Source organism: Crassostrea angulata, chromosome 9, assembly GCF_025612915.1.
Source record: "Crassostrea angulata isolate pt1a10 chromosome 9, ASM2561291v2, whole genome shotgun sequence".
NCBI lineage: Eukaryota > Metazoa > Mollusca > Bivalvia > Ostreida > Ostreidae > Magallana > Magallana angulata.
Genome location: NC_069119.1, coordinates 1037011 through 1055957, shown reverse-complemented (window position 1 = coordinate 1055957; position 18947 = coordinate 1037011). Strand labels below are relative to the sequence as shown.

Sequence of the window (18947 nt, the reverse complement as noted above, 5' to 3'; positions counted from 1 at the left end):
CTGAAAGCCAGGACTGCAACTTACAGCAGTTACAAGTCGCACAACACATTAAAATTTCTTGTTTGTATTGCACCAAATGGTTACATCATGTTTATGTCAAAGTGTTATGGGGGCAGAGCAAGTGATAGATTTATCACTAAAAAATCAGGGTTTTACAACTATTTGAATCCAAATGATGAAGTTATGGCTGACAGGGGATTCACAATAGGTGAAGAACTATTCAGTTTACATGTTGGGCTTAACATTCCTTCATTTTTACGAGGTAGAAAGCAGCTTAGTGAAAAAGAAGTTATCCAATCGCGTAGAATAGCATCAGTGCGCATTCATGTTGAAAGGGCAATTCGTAGAATGAAATCTTACAGAATTTTGAACAGCATTATCTCAATAAAGTCAGTCAAAAAAATGAACAAAGTAGTGAAGGTAGTGGGTGCTCTTTGTAATTTGAGACCTCAGCTTATTAAAGATTAGAGGTGCTCATGCATAGTGTAGAATTTTTACATTGTACTTTTTTGCTACTTCATTGCTCTTTTCTGAAGATAACAAGAAATTATGTACAAGTGTAAAGACTGTTTAATTTTGTTTTCACAAAGTTGAACACAATTTTTCATACTTCTCACTGAAAACAAATCTGCCTTGTGAAAAATCATCAACAATTCTAACAAGTAGATGATTGAAATAAAATGCTCTGATTCTTGGTAAAATATTGGAAACAAAAGTTTCGTTATATTGTACATCAATGCACACTGAATCCCCATTTTTTGCAAACCATGTAAAATATTTGCACATTGATTTTCTTGTACAGAAAAGTTGCATTTGTATTTGTGTATAATATCCATTTCTGCCTGACTTATTAACAGTGATAGTATCATTTTCTTTACAAATGTCATAACTTTTGTTGTTTAAAAGTTCATCAATTGATTTTACTGGACATTTTATTTCTAAAAGCATATCATCATCAATTGTGCCATCAGGACTTGCAGACAGAAAAGGTTCATCTTTATTTATAACAGTACCACAATTTTTAACTTCCAAATCAAATTTCTTTTCAAAGATTTCTTTGGCTATTGGTTCTGATACTTTTCCATGTTGTGTTGCATTGTTGCCCTTGAATCTAGGATATAAATGGTTTGTAACAAAATTTTGTGGATTTGCTTTGCTTGTTTTTGGTACTTTGTTAGCCACAGATGCTGGAATTCTAACCTTGCGACTATCAAACCACAAGTCAGAATTTTGTTCCGTAGTATTGAGACAGACTTCATCAATTTTGTTTTCAGACAGATGAACATATTTTCTATAAAAATCTCTACAAGGCTGACACTGAATATCAGCAATATTGATTGGATTTGAATAATCAAGCTCATGATTCCCATGATGCACATCTTTTGGGTTACTTGTTTTTCCTGCAGATGTGCTTAACTGACAGGGCTCAGATAACAAAATCTTATTTATAATTGTGCCCTTGCACTGAAAAATTTTTGAAAGGCATGATGAATGTGAAAACTCAACCAATTCATTGTGTGATTCTAATTTCTTAAATCTAAATTCTTTTTGAGGTTTACATCTCACAATAATGTTATCTGTATTTATTGGTTTGTTTTTATTTGGCCGTGAAAAATCAATTTCTTTGAGCTCCGCCTGATGGTCAACTGCAGAGGATGTTGCTCCCTTGCCCCAAGACACTGGGAAATCTGTAACAGATTTTCCTGCGAATCCTTGATTCCATGCCATGACAACAGCATATCCAATGGCTGAAATATGGCTGCATCCTCTTCCTAAACCTGCTGGGCATGTGCAACTAGCATTTTCAATCTTGTAGCTATCTTCTCCATCGGATGCAATTAAAATCCATGCATGATAATCTGCACGTCCGACTCCAGGCTGGGATGGAGATACTTTTGCTTTCAGGAAAACATTTTGTCCAACATTTATACTTTGAATATCTCCTAGCCACCTGGAGTTGACATAATTTTGTCCCCAAAGAGATCTAAATGACTTCATTTCTTTACCATCATAAGCTTTTGAAAATATCAAGTAGTCTACTAAATCTTCATATAAAATATGAGGCCAGCTTTTCAGATCATTTGTTTTCCAACCTGGGTCAGATTCATTTGGTGGATCTGCAATTTTTAAATATTGTTATTTATTTCAATTTTGTTCATTATGCATAACTTTTTGGCGAAAGGAAAACTAACAATTAAAAGCAACTTATTATGAGGAGTTGCTGGTTGAAAAAATACAAAAACATTGATAACAAAATTTTAATGCATGCAAAAATTTTGAACTGCATAAGAAATTGGAGATCCACCAGCATTCTCTTCAGATTATCACACTTCACATTACGGGATTTGATTGTTTGTATAAACCATCCAATTATATACTCAAATTCTCGACTCAATGCGTAACTTTCATTCAAGTCAGAGAATTGAGGGATGTAAATAAAACAAATTTACGTTAAATGTGCGAGGTGGGCGGGTACGGATCCAAGTTTTACTGTGTAATAAACAAAATTACAAACACAGAAAGACCAAAAACAAACAGAACGTGAATTAAATGAGGTTTAAATATATATTTACAATTCTTTTTATCCATCACAATGATGTTCCACACACAAAACGAGACAAAGTCGACGTAGTAAATATGACACTTGTTTACCGTTGTCAGCACCGTAATGGCGGTAAATCACGTGATCGTAATATGGCGCCGCCTATAAATTAGGTCAGAGAATTAAGTTTTGATGTATTTTTGTGACGTCATATATCTCTCTTAAGCACGTGACAGGTGTATTCTAACACGGTTAATAATGTATAAAAATCGCATCGGCACAAGTGAATAATGACATTAAATCAAAAATATTTTTTTGAAAAATCCTTCGATAAGTAATGTATTTTGCAGTTTTTGCTGGGGGTTCATATAAATATTTCGTTTATTTGAAATATTGTCAAAAGATTTCGCACCGCCATCGAAATTAGGCACATTTTCACCTTTTAGACTCGATTTACACAAAATCGGGTCAATCGGTAGGTTTCCCCCAGCAAGATTCACATTGGTACTTATTTTTTCTCCCGATTTCACGTAAAATATACTAAGATTGTTTTTATCTTTCACTTGTGTCAAGCCGTTTTTTATATGCATATACATCAGTATCACCATTCATTAGATTACACGTAGCAGGGGGAGTCTCAAAACTATTAGTTTATGAATAGTTATTTACCTATTACGAAGCTTTAAAACTGTTGATTTTTTTATACTCCATATCGGTGATATTGAATTTACTATCACTAGTATTTACAACAGTGTCTATGTAAAGGAATGAAGCGGTTTTATTATGCACAATGAATATCACTTATTACGTTACGATACATTCCCTAAGAACGATCGAAAGGAATGCAGATCATGACGTCAAAGTTAACTATGACGTCATATCTTATGAAGTACAGACAAGTGACTTTCTACATATCGCTGTGAAATTAATATGGGCAGCCTTAACGAGGCCGGGTCTAATTTGTTCTGCCCTAGATTTTTGAATGAAAATTTTTACATAAATTTCTACTGATATAATGAATATTTTAAGATAAATAAATAAGACATTTACCACACCGTTTGTTTAAGGGGCCATCTCAAAGTTTGTTAATTTTTAACATAGGACTCTATGGGATTTTGCTTGAAATGTATCAATTTTGCATATTTTTTACAATTTTTTTTAAACTTCTGACCTAGGGATTTCTTTTTCTGTTCTACATATTAAAGTTATTGCTAAAAGGCATCAAATGGTCAAATAAAAAAATCCTTTCACCTCCTGGTTTGTTCCAGGGGTCTTATCAAAGTTGTTTTTTGTATGCCCAATTTCCCATTTTGTCAGAAAATGGCTATTTATTATTTGACAAAGGCGGAAATGGTGATCTTTATAGTATTATTAAAACATTCAGACATATTAAAGTAATAAATTAATGTATAACATCATATATTAAGGGTCATTAATATAAAACATATGGTTTCTGTTTAGAAATATATGAATTAAGCTATATTTAGGCGGGTTAAGAAAACGTGACAGAGGGCTAGGCTTGCTGAACCCTCTTCACGTTTTCGACCCGAGCCCAAAAATAGCTTATACTTCGAGACATTTATGTTTAATCCACAATATAATATTATTTTTACGCATCAAACGAGCTATTTTCAACAAATTTCGCTGAATATCTGCAGTTGAAACTATCACGCCATGGCGTCAACAAAGCAAAAAGATGACGTCACAATACAAATAAAACGCTGCGCGAAAGCGTGCGTACTCGTTCTGTACTCGGCCTCGTTAACATAGCCGCGCTTATAGGCCCCGGTAAAAAGTGAAAAAAATAAAGATTCAAATTAAGCATATTTTCCCCTAACATTATCTATTGATATCTATTTTATAAGAATGAATGAGTTTTAGCGCTAAATTTATTGTTTATAAAAAGCACGAAGCTTTAAAACATAGCAGGGGTCAGCAGACATTCGTGATTTTGTATAGTAAATCGAGGACGGGCATTCATTTCAAAGCCTTTGTTTACTGTCGGCCTAACCGAGTACAAACTTGTGGAAAAGACAAAATACGCATTATATATTTAGAAAATCCCTGTGAAAGTAAGAAGTTTGTACTGCATTAGGCTGGTACCTAAAAAATGAAAAACGTATGAAAATTTCAAGGTTTTTCCTATAGCAAGCGAAATCTATTACCTGCATGATCCATGTTTGAACCCACGCATGGAATAAATTATTTCAAACAATCATGTTGGTTCTATCCAGAGGCGTGTTCAGCAGAGAGAGCGCTCGTCAAAATTTGTGATGCGGGTATAGGAAATTTTGGCGAGCGCTCGCGAGCACCCGCTCTGTTGAACAGGCCTCAGGTAAACGTTTGTCAAATGTGCTCACTGTAAAACGTTGACACGTTGACACGTTTTAAATCGCTTTCCATCATCTTTGTATGGTCAGGAATGTTTGTTTGGTGACTATGGTAATAGGCATCTTCAAAGCTTTATTCGATTTTTTTTTCAGACGTAAAATAATGCATAAAGTATTATTCATCAAACGCGCCAATAGATCCACCAACAGAGCAATGTTGATTTGAATATCTCCTCCCTCTGATTTAAATAGACACAATACTTCCGATTTCCACTAACAGAGAGTTAAGTCCCTTATGGCGCTCTTCAATCACCGGAGTGAAAAACGTACAGATCTCGCGAGATTTTCGGGACAAACATTCCTTGTTGCGAATGACGCTACTGAAGGGTACGTTATGCCTGCGCGACATTGTATTGCTGTCGGTTGTACTGCCGATAGTCGAAGCAGCTCTAATTTACTCTTCCACCAGTTACCCAAGGTAGAGAGCGAATTGAAAAAGTGGCTAAGTTTGATAAGGCGAGAGGGATTAAAAATAGACAGTTCTTGCGACAACAGACACTATGTTGTCTGTTCCAAACACTTTGTTGACTCCTTTCCAACACCGCAAAACCCTTACCCAACTTTGTTTACATATAATCAATATAAAAAATCAACTCCACGGAAAACGAAGAATTCTAATTCAAGCAGGTCGTCTTCAACAAACGTCAAACAGCATGATCAGCCATCCATCAAAACTGTTCACCTCGTCAAATGTGAGCCAGCCACCGACAAAACACAGATATGTTATCCGTATGTAGTGGGAGAATTAGACATTCCACAAACAGATGTCAACAATAACAACGGAATTAAAACAGGTTCGTTTAACAATTGCATGTATATAGGTTATATTTTGTAGATATATTAAATAATAAAAATTAACCAGTAAAATATGCATATATTATACATGTATATATACATTATACAATTTTGTTACTATTTTATACAAGTATACTAGTTCTTTATCGGCATGTTTCAAATTATTTTAGAGGTTGGATGTGATATTCAGTGTCAAAATATACAGCATGACCATCATTATATCTGCTGTGACCCAGAGAAGAAGTATTGTGGGGAACATGACCTTTTGGAAAGAATAACATCCTTAGAGGTGAGTTGACACTGACAAAATATTATACATGTACATGGGTTTTTTTTTTTTGAAAATAATAATTATGAACATGAGGTTCAATAAACAATTAGTTTTTACTTTTTTAACAAATAGGCTAGGTGTTCGGAGCTAGAAAAAGAAAACAGGGAACTGAGAGAGGAAAATCAGACATTGCAAGCCCTGAAAATGCAGAAAAATGACTTCAGGAATGATCTTATAGGAAAAATTATACAAGATGATAACAACATCAAACACTTTCTTGGACTGCCATCCCTCAGCTTTCTCACATTCTTCCTTCAGTTTTTGGCACCATATTATAACAAAGTTTCATTTTGGAAAGGGGCTGGGAGGTCAGGATCCAAGAAGTGGCAAGAGAAGAATCAACAAAAACCTGGCAAACAGAGAAAATTAACCATGAAGGAAGAGTTCGTATTGGTTATGCTTAAATTAAGACTCGGTTTAGACAATGCAACTCTATCTGTTTTATTCAATGTGTCCGTTGGATATGTCTCAACCTTGTTCGGCACATGGATTAATTTCTTAGCACAAATTTTAAATCCTGTTATCAAGTGGCCATCCAAAGAAAAAATTCTGAAACACATGCCTTTATCCTTTAAGCTAAAATACCCTAATACTACATCAATAATTGACTGCACCGAAGTGTTCATTCAAAAACCCAAAAACTGTTCAGCTCAGGCAAGTACTTGGAGTAATTACAAGTCACATAACACTCTTAAGGCTCTGGTGGCTATCCAACCCAATGGAGCTTTTACATTTGTTTCCAAATTCTGGAGTGGTAATGTCAGTGACTGAAAAATTACTGTGGACAGCAAATTTCTTGACCTTATTTCCCCAGGGGATGAGGTGATGGCAGACAGAGGATTCCAAATAAAAGATCTTCTTACCCTGAAAGGAGCATATTTAAATATGCCACCTTTTACGCATGAGAGAAGAAATGGGAAGGGGAGAGTACTCTCATCTAAACAGATTCTTGAAACTCGGAAGATTGCTTCTCTACGCATCCATGTCGAACGGGCTATCAGAAGACTCAAATCCTACAAAATGTTAGCAGGAATTCTCCCATTAAATATGAAAAACTTGTCATCAGCCATGCTACGAGTTGCAGCAGCTTTTTGTAACTTCATGCCACCTCTGTCAAAAAAATTTAAATAAGGAAAATTACTGTTGTTCATGTGTACCGTTAATTTGATGGGCGGTTTTCTTTTCCAGCAACATAAATAATTGTATCAATTGGACTAAGTGTTCTAAAAATGTTTTAAGCTAGTGCATTAATTCATGATTGCACAACATTTCAAATAATCATATGCCTTTTTTTATTTACTTGTTATGATGAAAAATGATTGAGATAAATACATTAATTTCAAGAACTTTATATATTGCTTATGATGAACAATAAATTGTGAAATTATGGTACAGTGTAATCCATACAATGGTTTTTGACATTCATCAACTTTTGAATTAGCACAATAAAGCAAACACCATAATCATTAACCTTATTCAAGTTTTCTGATGTATATACATGTACTTAGACCAATTTTGGTAAAACATATTGCACATGAAAACTTTTGAGTTTTTCAAATAACAGTTCCCAATCTGCTTGTGAGAAATTAACTCTTTCTACATAAATATCTTTTTGTGTGTACAATACAAAATCACAGTAAGATAACTTGCAGACTGCCATTTGGCCAAGCATTTGGACATAATAGGAGGAGGAAATACTCTTTTTCAATGCATAATTACCATTGACAATTGCACATGATGAATTTTTTGACATAGCAACCTGACAAGTTTCATTTTGTGAACTATATGGACACTTGATTTCAACAAGACCTTTGCCACAGCATTTGCATTCAGAAATACCATCAGGGGATGCAGCAAGAAAGGGGAAATCTTTAAAAACAAAGATTCCAGTCTCTGAACACTTAAATGAAGGATGTAAACATGTCATGAAATCTACATATTTCTCACGTGCAACAGATTCATTAATTTTTCCATATTCAACTGACTTCGAAGTAAAATTATATTGACCCATAATACTGCGCACAATATAATTGTCTGCTTTATCCCCTCTATAGTGATAAGCTTTGAAAAAATTTGAAGCAGTCAATCTTCCCTTTCTTTGGTACTGCCACATAAGGTTAATGGACTGTCCTTTGGTAAATTCATTAACTTTCTTAACATAACAATCGTCTACTTTCACATTTTCTTGACCAAGCATTGCCACTAAATCAATAATATTTTTGGGCGTGTCCTCAATACACATGGACATGTCATTGTCATCATCAGAGTCTGACATTGTATACAAAGCCACTGCCAATGTTTTGCTCTTCTTTAGGACTTGAACAATATTCTTTTCCAATGACTCCATATCAAAATCTGAAGACTTAAGTGGCAAATAACCAGAATCTTCAGATGGTCGTGGTTTATCTGGTACATTCACGACAGTCCTGTAATTTATATGGAATTATTATAACGCATTATAAGTAAATTTCTAAATAACGCACATTGTAATTGCAAAAGATTAATTCTTAGTTAAAGGATATTAAACAATTCAGTTTCTTAATTCATTCTGCAAGATTTGCTTGGTTTTCGAATGAATAAAAGGACTGGCATAAAAAATATACATGTATAAGCACAATACATGTACCGTACATGCGAGCAGCGCCAGAAAAGAACAGTTGAATTGACAATGTTTATAAAATAAGTTAATTCAATTACTGGGCAATCCAAAAAAAAGAACATATAAAAATAGGGTAACACACCTGATATCTAAGTCATGAACAGGCACTGGCCTGCATACTTTCCGTGGTTTATCCCAATATGCTGCAGTATCAGTAACTCCAATTGAACTTCGATCTTCCATTGAAGTGATGTGATCTATTATGCCAAACAGTAGGGCAACAACATGCTTACATGATCCATCCCCTCTGTTAAATATTAATAATGTGGTTATGAAAAATGATAATAAAATAGTATGACCAGCTTTGCTTCAATAAGATATACAGGGAAGTGAAAATCTAGAAAATAAACTTACGCAACACATGTACATTCAGCTGAAAATATGTGTCCTGATTTCTCAACCAGAATCCATGGGATATAAGGATCACTGGACTGCCTTGTTTCAGGCACACATTTGCCTTTAACATAGAACACATCTTCATCTGAATTGAAAAGTGATAAATTATTTTCTGTTCAAATATTCTAAATTCCTTTTTGTTGACATTGTTGTTGACAATTGAATAAATATATTGCTTTTAAAATTTGTTGCATGACTGTCTCTAATCATGTTTGATAAATCAATAAAGGTATGACATTAATTTCCAGTCCCTGTTTACTGGGTAGAAAACTGTTGGTCAACAAGATTATGTTTCTGTTGTAACATTCATATATTGCTTATATCGATTTTGACAACAAAATTTATGAATATATGGGTATTATTTCATATTTCAATGTCAATAAAACTATAAAATGGTATGCTTTACGAAGTTTACAAGTACCTAACATTGCCATTGTGACATCATGAATGTGGCCGGAACAATGTAGCTTGTAGCCATTGTCCGATTTTCTCCTCCGCAGGCGTTCTTCAGACCATCCGCAGTAGTTCTGGAGAAAAGATGTCACATCAAACGTATCAATGGTTGGGATGGTAGCTAGATTACGACTCCAGACGATTCCAGTGTCGTAACATGGATGTCGATAAGTTTTCCCCCGAACCGTCCGTCTCTCGATTGAAGCCTCTTTCTCGCTATCGTTCTGGTCGATTCCAGGCAAATTAAGAGCATCAGCGCTTTCACATAAGTCAACTAAATCTTGTTTTCTTTTGTTCGAAAAGGGAATGCCTTTAGTTTTCAGAATATGCTTTAGATCGGCGCATTGTAAATCTTGATAGTTGGCGTCCATCACGACAAAATTTTGTCCCATACGACCCTACTAATCGCGCCTCCAATGTGAAGAGCGCACTAATGGAAATCAAAAGTATTCAAGGAGTTTCGGTTCGATTTTTCCGGATTTAGATTATTTATCCTCAATTTTTTAAACTGTTTGCTAATTTTGGTAAATTTAAGCGTGCGTATAAATCAGAAGTATCCATCAGTGCTTAACTATTACGAAAAAAAGCAATTTGTTGATATTTTCGACATAAAAACGGCACTGAAAAAGGGCCCATTCTCTATAGCTTAAGTGCACTTGTTCTTTATTCGTAAAATTTTGCTTTTATAACAACAGAATTAGAACTTTCTTGTTGCATAATTGTAAAACAAGTTGTTTTAACAACAAGTATGAAATATATTTTCAAACTTAAAACTTATATAGAAATCAATGGAACTACTTATGTAAATTACATGTAATATTAAAAGTATAATTCATAGTCTTATACAGAATCCAATTTAAGAAAATTGGTTCTATATAACACTTGACAATTTTTACAGATCTAGCTTGCAAAATTTAAATTATTTCGATGGTTTCAAATTTTAGGCCATATCTTCAGTCCTTGTTTTAATTTTTGTTCTTAAAAATAATACTTTTTATGGTTTCACTTTGAAATAACTTTTTTCGGTCATATCCTGAATGAAAATACACTAAGAACTTGCTTTACATTTTTTACCCTAAAAATCAGAATTTATCTCAAGATTGTGGCGGTGCATTGTGACATTGTTAAAAACCTTTTTTTAAAGTGTTTCCGAGACAGATAAAATAGCGGCTTTGATACGGAACGCAATGCCGATATCGGCGCCATTTGTCGCGGTATTTCAGACCGCTCATAAGAGGAAGCCTTATCAAAGGAACCCCGACAAAATCCTTATAAAAACCGTCGACACAAAAAACATATTATTCCACAGAGAGTTGACAACAAAAGCAGAATGTCTTCCGCCAACGTGATGCAATTAGCCAAGAGATTAGACCACTGTCCTTTCTGATATATTTCATTTTGTCAAATAAAATATACAACATGACTACTTTGATATGTTTATCAACAGTATATGTGTGTTTAATTAAATATATAATTATGAGTTAAATTGTTTTGTGTAGAATATTAGTAGAGGAATTTTTAGTCATAGTTTGTTTGATAAAGTAGAGTAGTAAATTTGTTGTATTGATCTCAATATTTTGTTCAGGTTTATGGTTTACAGCAATGTTTGCATTTATTGCATTTTTCTTTTAATTCAAAATTCATTACTAAATGTTGAATATAATGTTTACTTTAAAAGTCGTTTTCGGCATATCTAACAGTTGCAGTTTTTTTGTACAAAGCAACGCTGTTCAAAGTAAATACCTAAAGGTTGTCTAATTACTTATCAAAACTTATCCTGTTAGGTATGCAGAGTAACAATGTCACAAAAATGTCGTATTATGCAATTTATTAGTCCGATGACCAATTTAATTTACATATGGTTGTTACGGTGTTTATAATTGTTATTAAGGTTTCCTTTTATCTTTTTTACCTAGTGTCAAGATCAAGATGTGCTCAGGTGTCAGCAGATTTTTCTTTGTTAGGGAATTAACTACGTTAACTTAATTATTTCTTTATGACCAGTGTCCGGAGATTAGGGTCACGTGGGTTAATTTTTAATTACCAAAATTGTGTCTTAACAAAGAATCTAAATTTTGATTGGCTGAAATAGACCAGGGAAGCCCAGGTCTCCGATTTAGATAGCGTCCCCTACCTTGGTCATTCTAATCGGAGACCTGCAACAATAAACATCATCTTTTAATTGTCTAAAGGCTTCCCTGTTCTGATTTCAGGTAAAATATGGTTTATGTTTTTTTTTTTAATTTAAAGTTTATTTTAAAAGTTTAACCATTTCTAAATTTTTAAATGCATAAAAGTTTTTCATGCCATTTTCAAGTTTAATGTGTTTTTAAGAAATTTGAGCTTTCGTCTAAGTTAAAGTTTGATTTACTTCATTAATTTTCTTAGTCGCGCTATAGTTGATTTAAACCTTGTTGTGCTATTTTGAATTGTTAACTTTAGTTACAATTCTGTCTTAGGCTATGAATTCATTATTTTAATCAGTTAATTATAGTTATTTTTGTTAATTGATTCATAACTGACACCTGCGGCCCTTGCACTTTATTTCTTTTTACAAAGTCGGAAACAGTTTTTCCGTTGTTGGTTCTTGAGTTTAAGATTTGTTTACTGCACAGCGATGCAACAGTTAACTTTTATATCGTAAGTTTATACTTTAAATACTTAATTGATCCTTATTTAAAGAAATACTCAGGTAAATATAGCATTGTTTGACTCACCGCTTCGTTTGTGTAAAGCCTCGTTCATTAGATAACTGTTAACTCTATTTACTTTTATTAGTTCGAATTTCCTCGACAATTGTTTACCTTAACTTTCATTAAGAAAAATGTCATTGTTTATATTTTTTATACAGAGTGAGTGTTTTTATATTGTTTAATCACTCTGATAGTCACCAGTGTTAGGTAGGCTAGGGCACCCACCTTTGTAATGCGTAATGCAGATAGTGTCATAATTTTTATTGTGCCTGGTGACTAATATTATGTTCACATTCTAATCGGAGACCTGCAACAATAAACATCATCTTTTAATTGTCTAAAGGCTTCCCTGTTCTGATTTCAGTGCAATCGTCCCAAACCTTTTGGACTGGACATTGCAAAACGGGTCCTCACACTGCAAGTGAGTTATAGAATTCCCCCTATACAAGCGTAGTCAAAAACACGACACGACACCACTCTGAAATTTACTTCAAGAAAGCCTGCCTCCAGATTGTGATGCTCAACGAGAAACTTTCCTCCGCCAGCAGACGATACCGAATGGCGCATGCTTCCGGTCGTCGTTCCTTTCGGTACTCTCTACGTCTGCGCCTGGCGGCAATCGAGGGTCTACGCAACGTTTACTACGAATACGCCATGATCAAAGCTCAGGAGATGCAACAAGTCAGGCGTGATTCAGAAGAAGAGGAAGAAGAAGGACATGTCATGGTCCAATGATTTCACAGCTACCGTCCTATCAACCAGTCCCATGAATTATGCAAAACGGCTCTTTTCAGAGCCACTCAAATTATTTGAAAAGAATGACTCTATTACACACTCTGATCAAGATAAAAGTGTACATAACACACGCACATTCACTAAAGATATGTGTAACACGGCCACCTGAGAAAATTTTATAACGTCAGGTGTCTGCATGTTGTGTATCATAATTTAAATTTGAGGTTACATTTGCAGACCCGAATGAAAAAAAATGAATTGTATTGAAAATAATAATATCAACGCATTTTGATTATTTGACTACATTAGGTTGCTAAAATTCCAAGAAAGCACCCCAAATTAAAAAATTGAAATGCAACACTTAATGTCATTTAAAAAAAAACTAGCTGTGCTGAAAAAAATTACAAATAGTTACCTTATGATAGTCTGTGTTATCAATGTTTTAATTTACCAGGTTAAAAATAAAAATGTGGGTTTTTTTTATTCAAAAGTAGTTCAAACACCATGCACGTACATGTTTATTAACTACTATTATGTGTTACATAGGCGTCGGAACCGGGGGGGGGGGGTAGGGGGCTTAGCGCCCAATTTTTTTTTGGGGGGGGGTTGGTGGGGGCAAAGTTTAAGACCTAACTATCCAGGCACATATCATCGGGGATCGGTCAGACCCGGCATTTCCGAATTGAAATGAAAATAAGGAAATATTAAAAGTAATATTGAAAACTGCAGTAATAGGTACACTAACCCCCCCCCCCCCCCCCCCTGGATAAGGAATTTTATTATTTTGGCAATAATAAGTTTTTGGTAAGCAAGATATATTTATTTTTGAGTTGTAGATAAAAAACTCTTTACGTGCGGGGTGGGTAGGGGTGAACCTTCTTCATTTATTTATTATACTTTTATTTTAAATACTGAAATCTGATTGGTTAAGACGCAGTTATTAATCGGTTCTATTACAATCAGCGTTAGCAACTTACTTGGCAACTGGTTAAACATAATGAATTGTAACATGCGCGTAAATTAAGCGCGTAAGGTACGCTGTAAAATTCAAGTCATTCCTATAAAAATGTAGTATATCTTAAACGCTTGACAATGGTTTTTGAGGGGTGTCAATTTCAACTGTTACCCTTCCAAACAAGCACTATTTATATAGTGTTGTATGTTCTATCTGATTAAGTTTACTCATTAATGTAATGCAATAACGATTGTGGTGCAATAGTTGTAAGCAGTATGAATATTATATTATTTATTATGTGAACCTAATTAAAACTCCCCCCCCCCCTATTTTATGAACAATTCTACTTTCGAAATAGATATGATGTTGATTTACAATTAATGGGTTTTTTTCCTGGTTAATACTTTTAGAAATAAATGATTATACCAACCGCTATTATTTTGCAAACAATATCCCCAAATCTTTCATCCTTAAATTCTTAAAACAACAGTTAGCTGGTTGTGGTGACAGTCATAGAAGCCATTAATTGTCCAAGTTTAAGTATTTATAACGGCACATTGTCAAAACATCAAATGCGTATTATGGTCTCCATTTTAAAGTGCCTAACAGAGAGAGAGAGAGAGAGAGAGAGAGAGAGAGAGAGAGAGAGAGAGAGAGAGATTTTACAATCAATTTAAAGTTATTTATGTTGATTTTTAGATGATAATCAAAGTAATACGTACAGGTCTAAATTTGTTATTGCGATAAAACCAAGATATTGTGATATACATGTAACTTTCAACGTATGGGCCAAATATCAGTTATCTACACAAGCAAGTTATTTCTATAGTCGAACTTTAAACGAACGAAAATGTTATTCAATCATATGTGTGTTTTAAATGCAATGTTCATTTTTAAAGTCTTATTCGAATTCACAGAACTGATTAAAAACATTATCACCATAGCTCTAGAAACATGAGAGAAATTATAATTATTCATTCCTTTGAGACTTAGCAAATGTACGTAAAACAGGGCCTGTTCAAATTAGATAATTATGTTATTTTTTTTAAGGACCAGTACAGTGTATATGTATTCCGTTCTGGTACATTTGAATAATCTTTAGCTACATGTAGGGACAAAATCTGATAGAAAGGACACTGAATTCTCTGTGAATGTCTCTTACTTATTTATTCAGAATTTAGACCCAAGAATAAATGGAAGTAAATGCTTGTCTATATAAATACTACCCCCCCCCCCCCCAATTCAGAATCAAATGATCGTCAACTTAGTTTAATTTACACCGTTTGCATAGGCATCGGAACCGGGGGGGGGGGGGGGGGCTGGGGGCTTAGCCCTAAGCATTAGACACATAGCACCAGAGAGGGTTCAGCCCCCCCCCCCCCACTTTTTCCTGCAGGAAAGAGAAATGTTCCTAAATTTACCTTGAAAAGATGAAAATATTGAGAAGAAGTTGGAGTCATAAGTATACCAGGCAGCCCCCCCCCCCCCCCCCCCCCCCCCCCCCCCCGGATTAGGAATTTCATGATTTGCGAAAAAAATGTTGGCAGGTAAAAAAATTGTTGGTGAACTATAGCTATAGGTATACTACCCCCCCCCCCCCCCCCACGGATTAGGATTAATTTTTCATGGTTTTGGGAATAAGTTTTTTTTTTGGTTTTTTGCTTTTCAAGATTTCTGAGGATTAGTCTAGCCCCCCCCCCTCCACTTTCAATTTGCTTCCTACGCCACTGGTTTGATAACAGGATACTGAGTTCTTACATGTACTCTTTATCATAAATCATTAATGTTATCAAGCAAAACTTAAAATTGAAGAGAGAGAATTCCTGAAACTTATACTAGTACTCGGGATCACTTTTCAACAGCTTGAAAAAAATTGATTTGTATCTATTTGAAACGATTTTAGTAAAACTACTTTAGAGATAATTCGTGAATTAGGAAGAAGACATTAACCTGAAAATACGGGCCCACAAAAAAGACCGTTAAATTAATTTAGAAACATATAAGAGGTCAGGAAGTAGGATAATTTAAACAAGACCTTGGAATTTCAGTATAAAGCGTAGCTATTTATTCCTTGCGTCATAACAAGTTAAAAATGACGAGGTTTCAAGCGAAGTACACCTTTAACTTCAATTTCACTGTTTATTTCAAGACATTACTCTATAAAGTTTGGATCACAAAAAGACCTTTAACATTAATTTGAAATTATTCACGAGCTGGTAACATCAGAAAAAAATGGCACGCACTTCAATTTTTTTATTTCAAATGTTGTCGGTCCTAAAACACACCAAGCGGTGCAGACAAAATGAACACCGCAGATCTCCATTTCAATCGTAAGGGAAATTATACACTCAATGTAAATATCACGTCATGTAAAGTCTTAGAATATTTGCAAACACAACAGAATTGTCATACCCGCTTACATGCAGGTTTCTGCTGTTATAGACAGTCCTATATAAGTATACATGTAGTTGTGTCCAATGGCTGTCAACGCACTAAAAGCGTTATAAACACATAACAGACGCGGTAGAAACACCAATGGAGTACCATAACTTATTTTAAAATAAATTCAATTTACTTTTTTGACATTTTGAAAAACGAACGCCTCCAACCCCCCCCCCCCCTCGATCTGAAACAGAAAGCATTTACATATATTGAAAGATCGACGCCACCCCCCCCCCCCCCCACCCCCAAATACGGATCCTCCCACAGTAGTATATATACACAGTCATGTATTAAGTTTCTTTTTGTCAAAGAACTATATAATTATGATAATACTACTTTTCAAGCAATCGCTCGATGTCTTCAGTAAAACAAAACTGCTTGAAAAAAAGCCGTTTAACGCTAAAATGCAAAAATGGTGGGAAAAGAAAAATCTTTTACGTCATTTTTCAAAATACGGATCTTATGAATCAAAATCAAAATTATGAAAATACTTCACATGTATATCTGACAAAGGAAGCAAAGATCATCACACTGTAAATTGATGATGTTCATTTTATAGGGCCATTAAAGGCCCATATCAAATATAGGCCTTTAATGTTTTCAAACATTAATCTTGAAGACCGCATATTAAATTACTATACATTAAAGGGCGCATAACTCGAAGATTGACTGCACAAAAGTACAATGGTATAAGAACCCCTCAGTGTGCAGTGAACCTGTAGAGGGTCTAGGTATAATTCTTGGCTGAGGGTATATCTGTATGGATAAATGTCACATTCAAATGAATTTTTGTTTCATTCTAATAATGGATTTTTTTCTTCAAAATTTCTCAGAATTTTTACTTTTAAAATGTTCATTGATATTGAAAATGTACTTTTTTTAGGTCTTAATTTCTTTTGTAAAAATAAATATCCGTTTTACTTGAATGTTGTTTCAAAAAAGTGTTTCTGCATGCTTTACAAAGAAACCAAAAACTGTTAATGTATGAATAGAACATTTATTTTTATTTTTTTGATACCGGTAAATGAAAATGTTGAAATGATGTTTTTTTTTTACAAAATACATAACAGTACAGTACATGTACTATATACATTTACATGAACATTTCACATGTTAAAATACATGAAACATAATGCAATACATATACATTGAAATAATGAACAATACCGATTTAATGCAGTAATAACAAACTCTATAAAAAACAACACAAGTGATTCAGAATGTAAATATTGGCACTTTCTTGAATGTATTCTATAATATATAAGCACTTTTTGTGGAATTTCAGTTTTTCCTGTGTGTCTGCCGATGTAGGAGCATATTTCCGGATTGAGCGAAACACTTTCCACACTCTGGGCATGCGTAAGGCTTCTCCCCGCTGTGGGTCCGCTCGTGCTTCATGCAGGTGGAGTAGTCAGCAAATGCACGGTACAGGTCCTGCACTTGTAAGGTTTCTCGCCTGTGTGAATTTGGAAGTGTGTGCGCAGAGTGGACTTCTGGGTAAAGGCCTTGCCGCAGATGGAACATTTGTGAGGCCGGATGCCGGTGTGGGTAGCCATGTGATAGTTCAAGTTGGTGTTTCCTCTGTAGGTCTTCCCGCTCACAGGACACTGGTGTTTGGTGGGTTTAAACTTGACGGCAGATGACACAATGACAGCAGACAACACGTTCTTGGCCTCTTAAATGTCACAGGGTTTTGAACAACTATCTATAATGGACTCGTACACACACAGATCGTCAAAGTTAGAACACTCGTTTTTCATGCTGGAATCCTCAAGAAACTTCTGTTTCAGTTGCTCCGTAGCACTGGAGTTGAGAGAAACGGAGCCACTGGAATTGATGGCGGCATTGTCACTGAGGCTGTGGTATCCAATTTCAAATACCACATCCATGAAATCAGAAGCCAAGTTGTCGACGGTGATGTCATCATGCAGAGAACTTGGAAGTTATTGAAGCTTGGTACAGGCTGCCTGAACTGTTGCTATGTGATGACAATTATAGGTACTTTCATTCATGAATTTCCAAACTTTTGTTAGTGAAGAAGATGATTTATATTATCATTATTATATCTTTTACGTACTTGTAATTCAAAAACCTTTTTGTGGATATGATATTCTCATGTATTCATATATCAGATTTGTCCTGATTTTTTACCACTTATAACATAACTCATAAGTTATAAAAAGTTTACACGTGTTCTTCCATTAATTCTTAAATAAATTCTTTCATTGTATTTTGAAGGTAAGATGTATTGAATTAAAAGTTATTACAACTTAATAAAATCTAATATTATATAAATTTACAAATTATGCTGTGATCAAGGAAATTTAAGATATTTTTCAATTAGTGAATGATCCATTTGTAATTTGTACGGCAAATTGTATAAATCATAAATCAAAAATACATGCATATGAAATATATCACATGATAATACATGTACCACATCTTTTCAATGAGTTAATTGTAATGAAAGATAGTAGTAATGCCATCATTTTACCTGTTCATCTTTAACCGTTCGTTAGGAAATATTCTCTCTATTACTGTCAGTTAACAACAACC

The 18947-nt window shown here is 34.4% G+C and overlaps 2 protein-coding genes and 1 pseudogene across 3 annotated transcripts; 1 reads left to right on the top strand and 2 right to left on the bottom strand.

Annotated features, from left to right (window-relative positions):
* Window positions 1-5247: 5247 nt before the first annotated feature.
* Window positions 5248-7255, top strand: LOC128162588 (uncharacterized). Its single transcript, XM_052825835.1, has 3 exons — window positions 5248-5726; window positions 5898-6016; window positions 6131-7255. The coding sequence occupies exons 1-3, from the start codon at window positions 5267-5269 to the stop codon at window positions 6827-6829; spliced, it is 1278 nt and encodes a 425-aa protein (XP_052681795.1). The 5' UTR covers window positions 5248-5266; the 3' UTR covers window positions 6830-7255.
* A 132-nt stretch (window positions 7256-7387) lies between these two features.
* On the bottom strand, window positions 7388-9984 carry LOC128162584 (uncharacterized). Of its 2 annotated transcripts, none has more exons than XM_052825831.1 (4): window positions 9535-9984; window positions 9072-9174; window positions 8800-8964; window positions 7388-8484 (listed from the first exon to the last, which is right to left on the bottom strand). In XM_052825831.1, exons 1-4 carry the CDS (start codon window positions 9956-9958, stop codon window positions 7563-7565), a joined length of 1614 nt encoding a protein of 537 aa, XP_052681791.1. In that variant the 5' UTR covers window positions 9959-9984; the 3' UTR covers window positions 7388-7562. The 2 variants fall into 2 exon arrangements, with proteins under 2 accessions (XP_052681791.1, XP_052681790.1); XM_052825830.1 differs by having other exon boundaries at window positions 7392-8484; window positions 9072-9198.
* A 7431-nt stretch (window positions 9985-17415) lies between these two features.
* On the bottom strand, window positions 17416-18907 carry LOC128162605 (zinc finger protein 260-like; annotated as a pseudogene).
* Between the last annotated feature and the right edge of the window lie 40 nt (window positions 18908-18947).

Bases quoted from the DNA above. Each gene is read 5' to 3' on its own strand.
- LOC128162588 (XM_052825835.1), top strand. From the start codon at position 5,267: ATGCCTGCGCGACATTGTATTGCTGTCGGTTGTACTGCCGATAGTCGA. The intron at 5,727-5,897 runs GTTCGTTTAACA...AAATTATTTTAG, and splicing joins TAACAACGGAATTAAAACAG to AGGTTGGATGTGATATTCAG. The intron at 6,017-6,130 runs GTGAGTTGACAC...TTTAACAAATAG, and splicing joins AAAGAATAACATCCTTAGAG to GCTAGGTGTTCGGAGCTAGA.
- LOC128162584 (XM_052825830.1), bottom strand. From the start codon at position 9,958: ATGGGACAAAATTTTGTCGTGATGGACGCCAACTATCAAGATTTACAA. The intron at 9,199-9,534 runs GTACTTGTAAAC...TTTTCAATTCAG, and splicing joins TGTCACAATGGCAATGTTAG to ATGAAGATGTGTTCTATGTT. The intron at 8,965-9,071 runs GTAAGTTTATTT...AATATTTAACAG, and splicing joins GCTGAATGTACATGTGTTGC to AGGGGATGGATCATGTAAGC.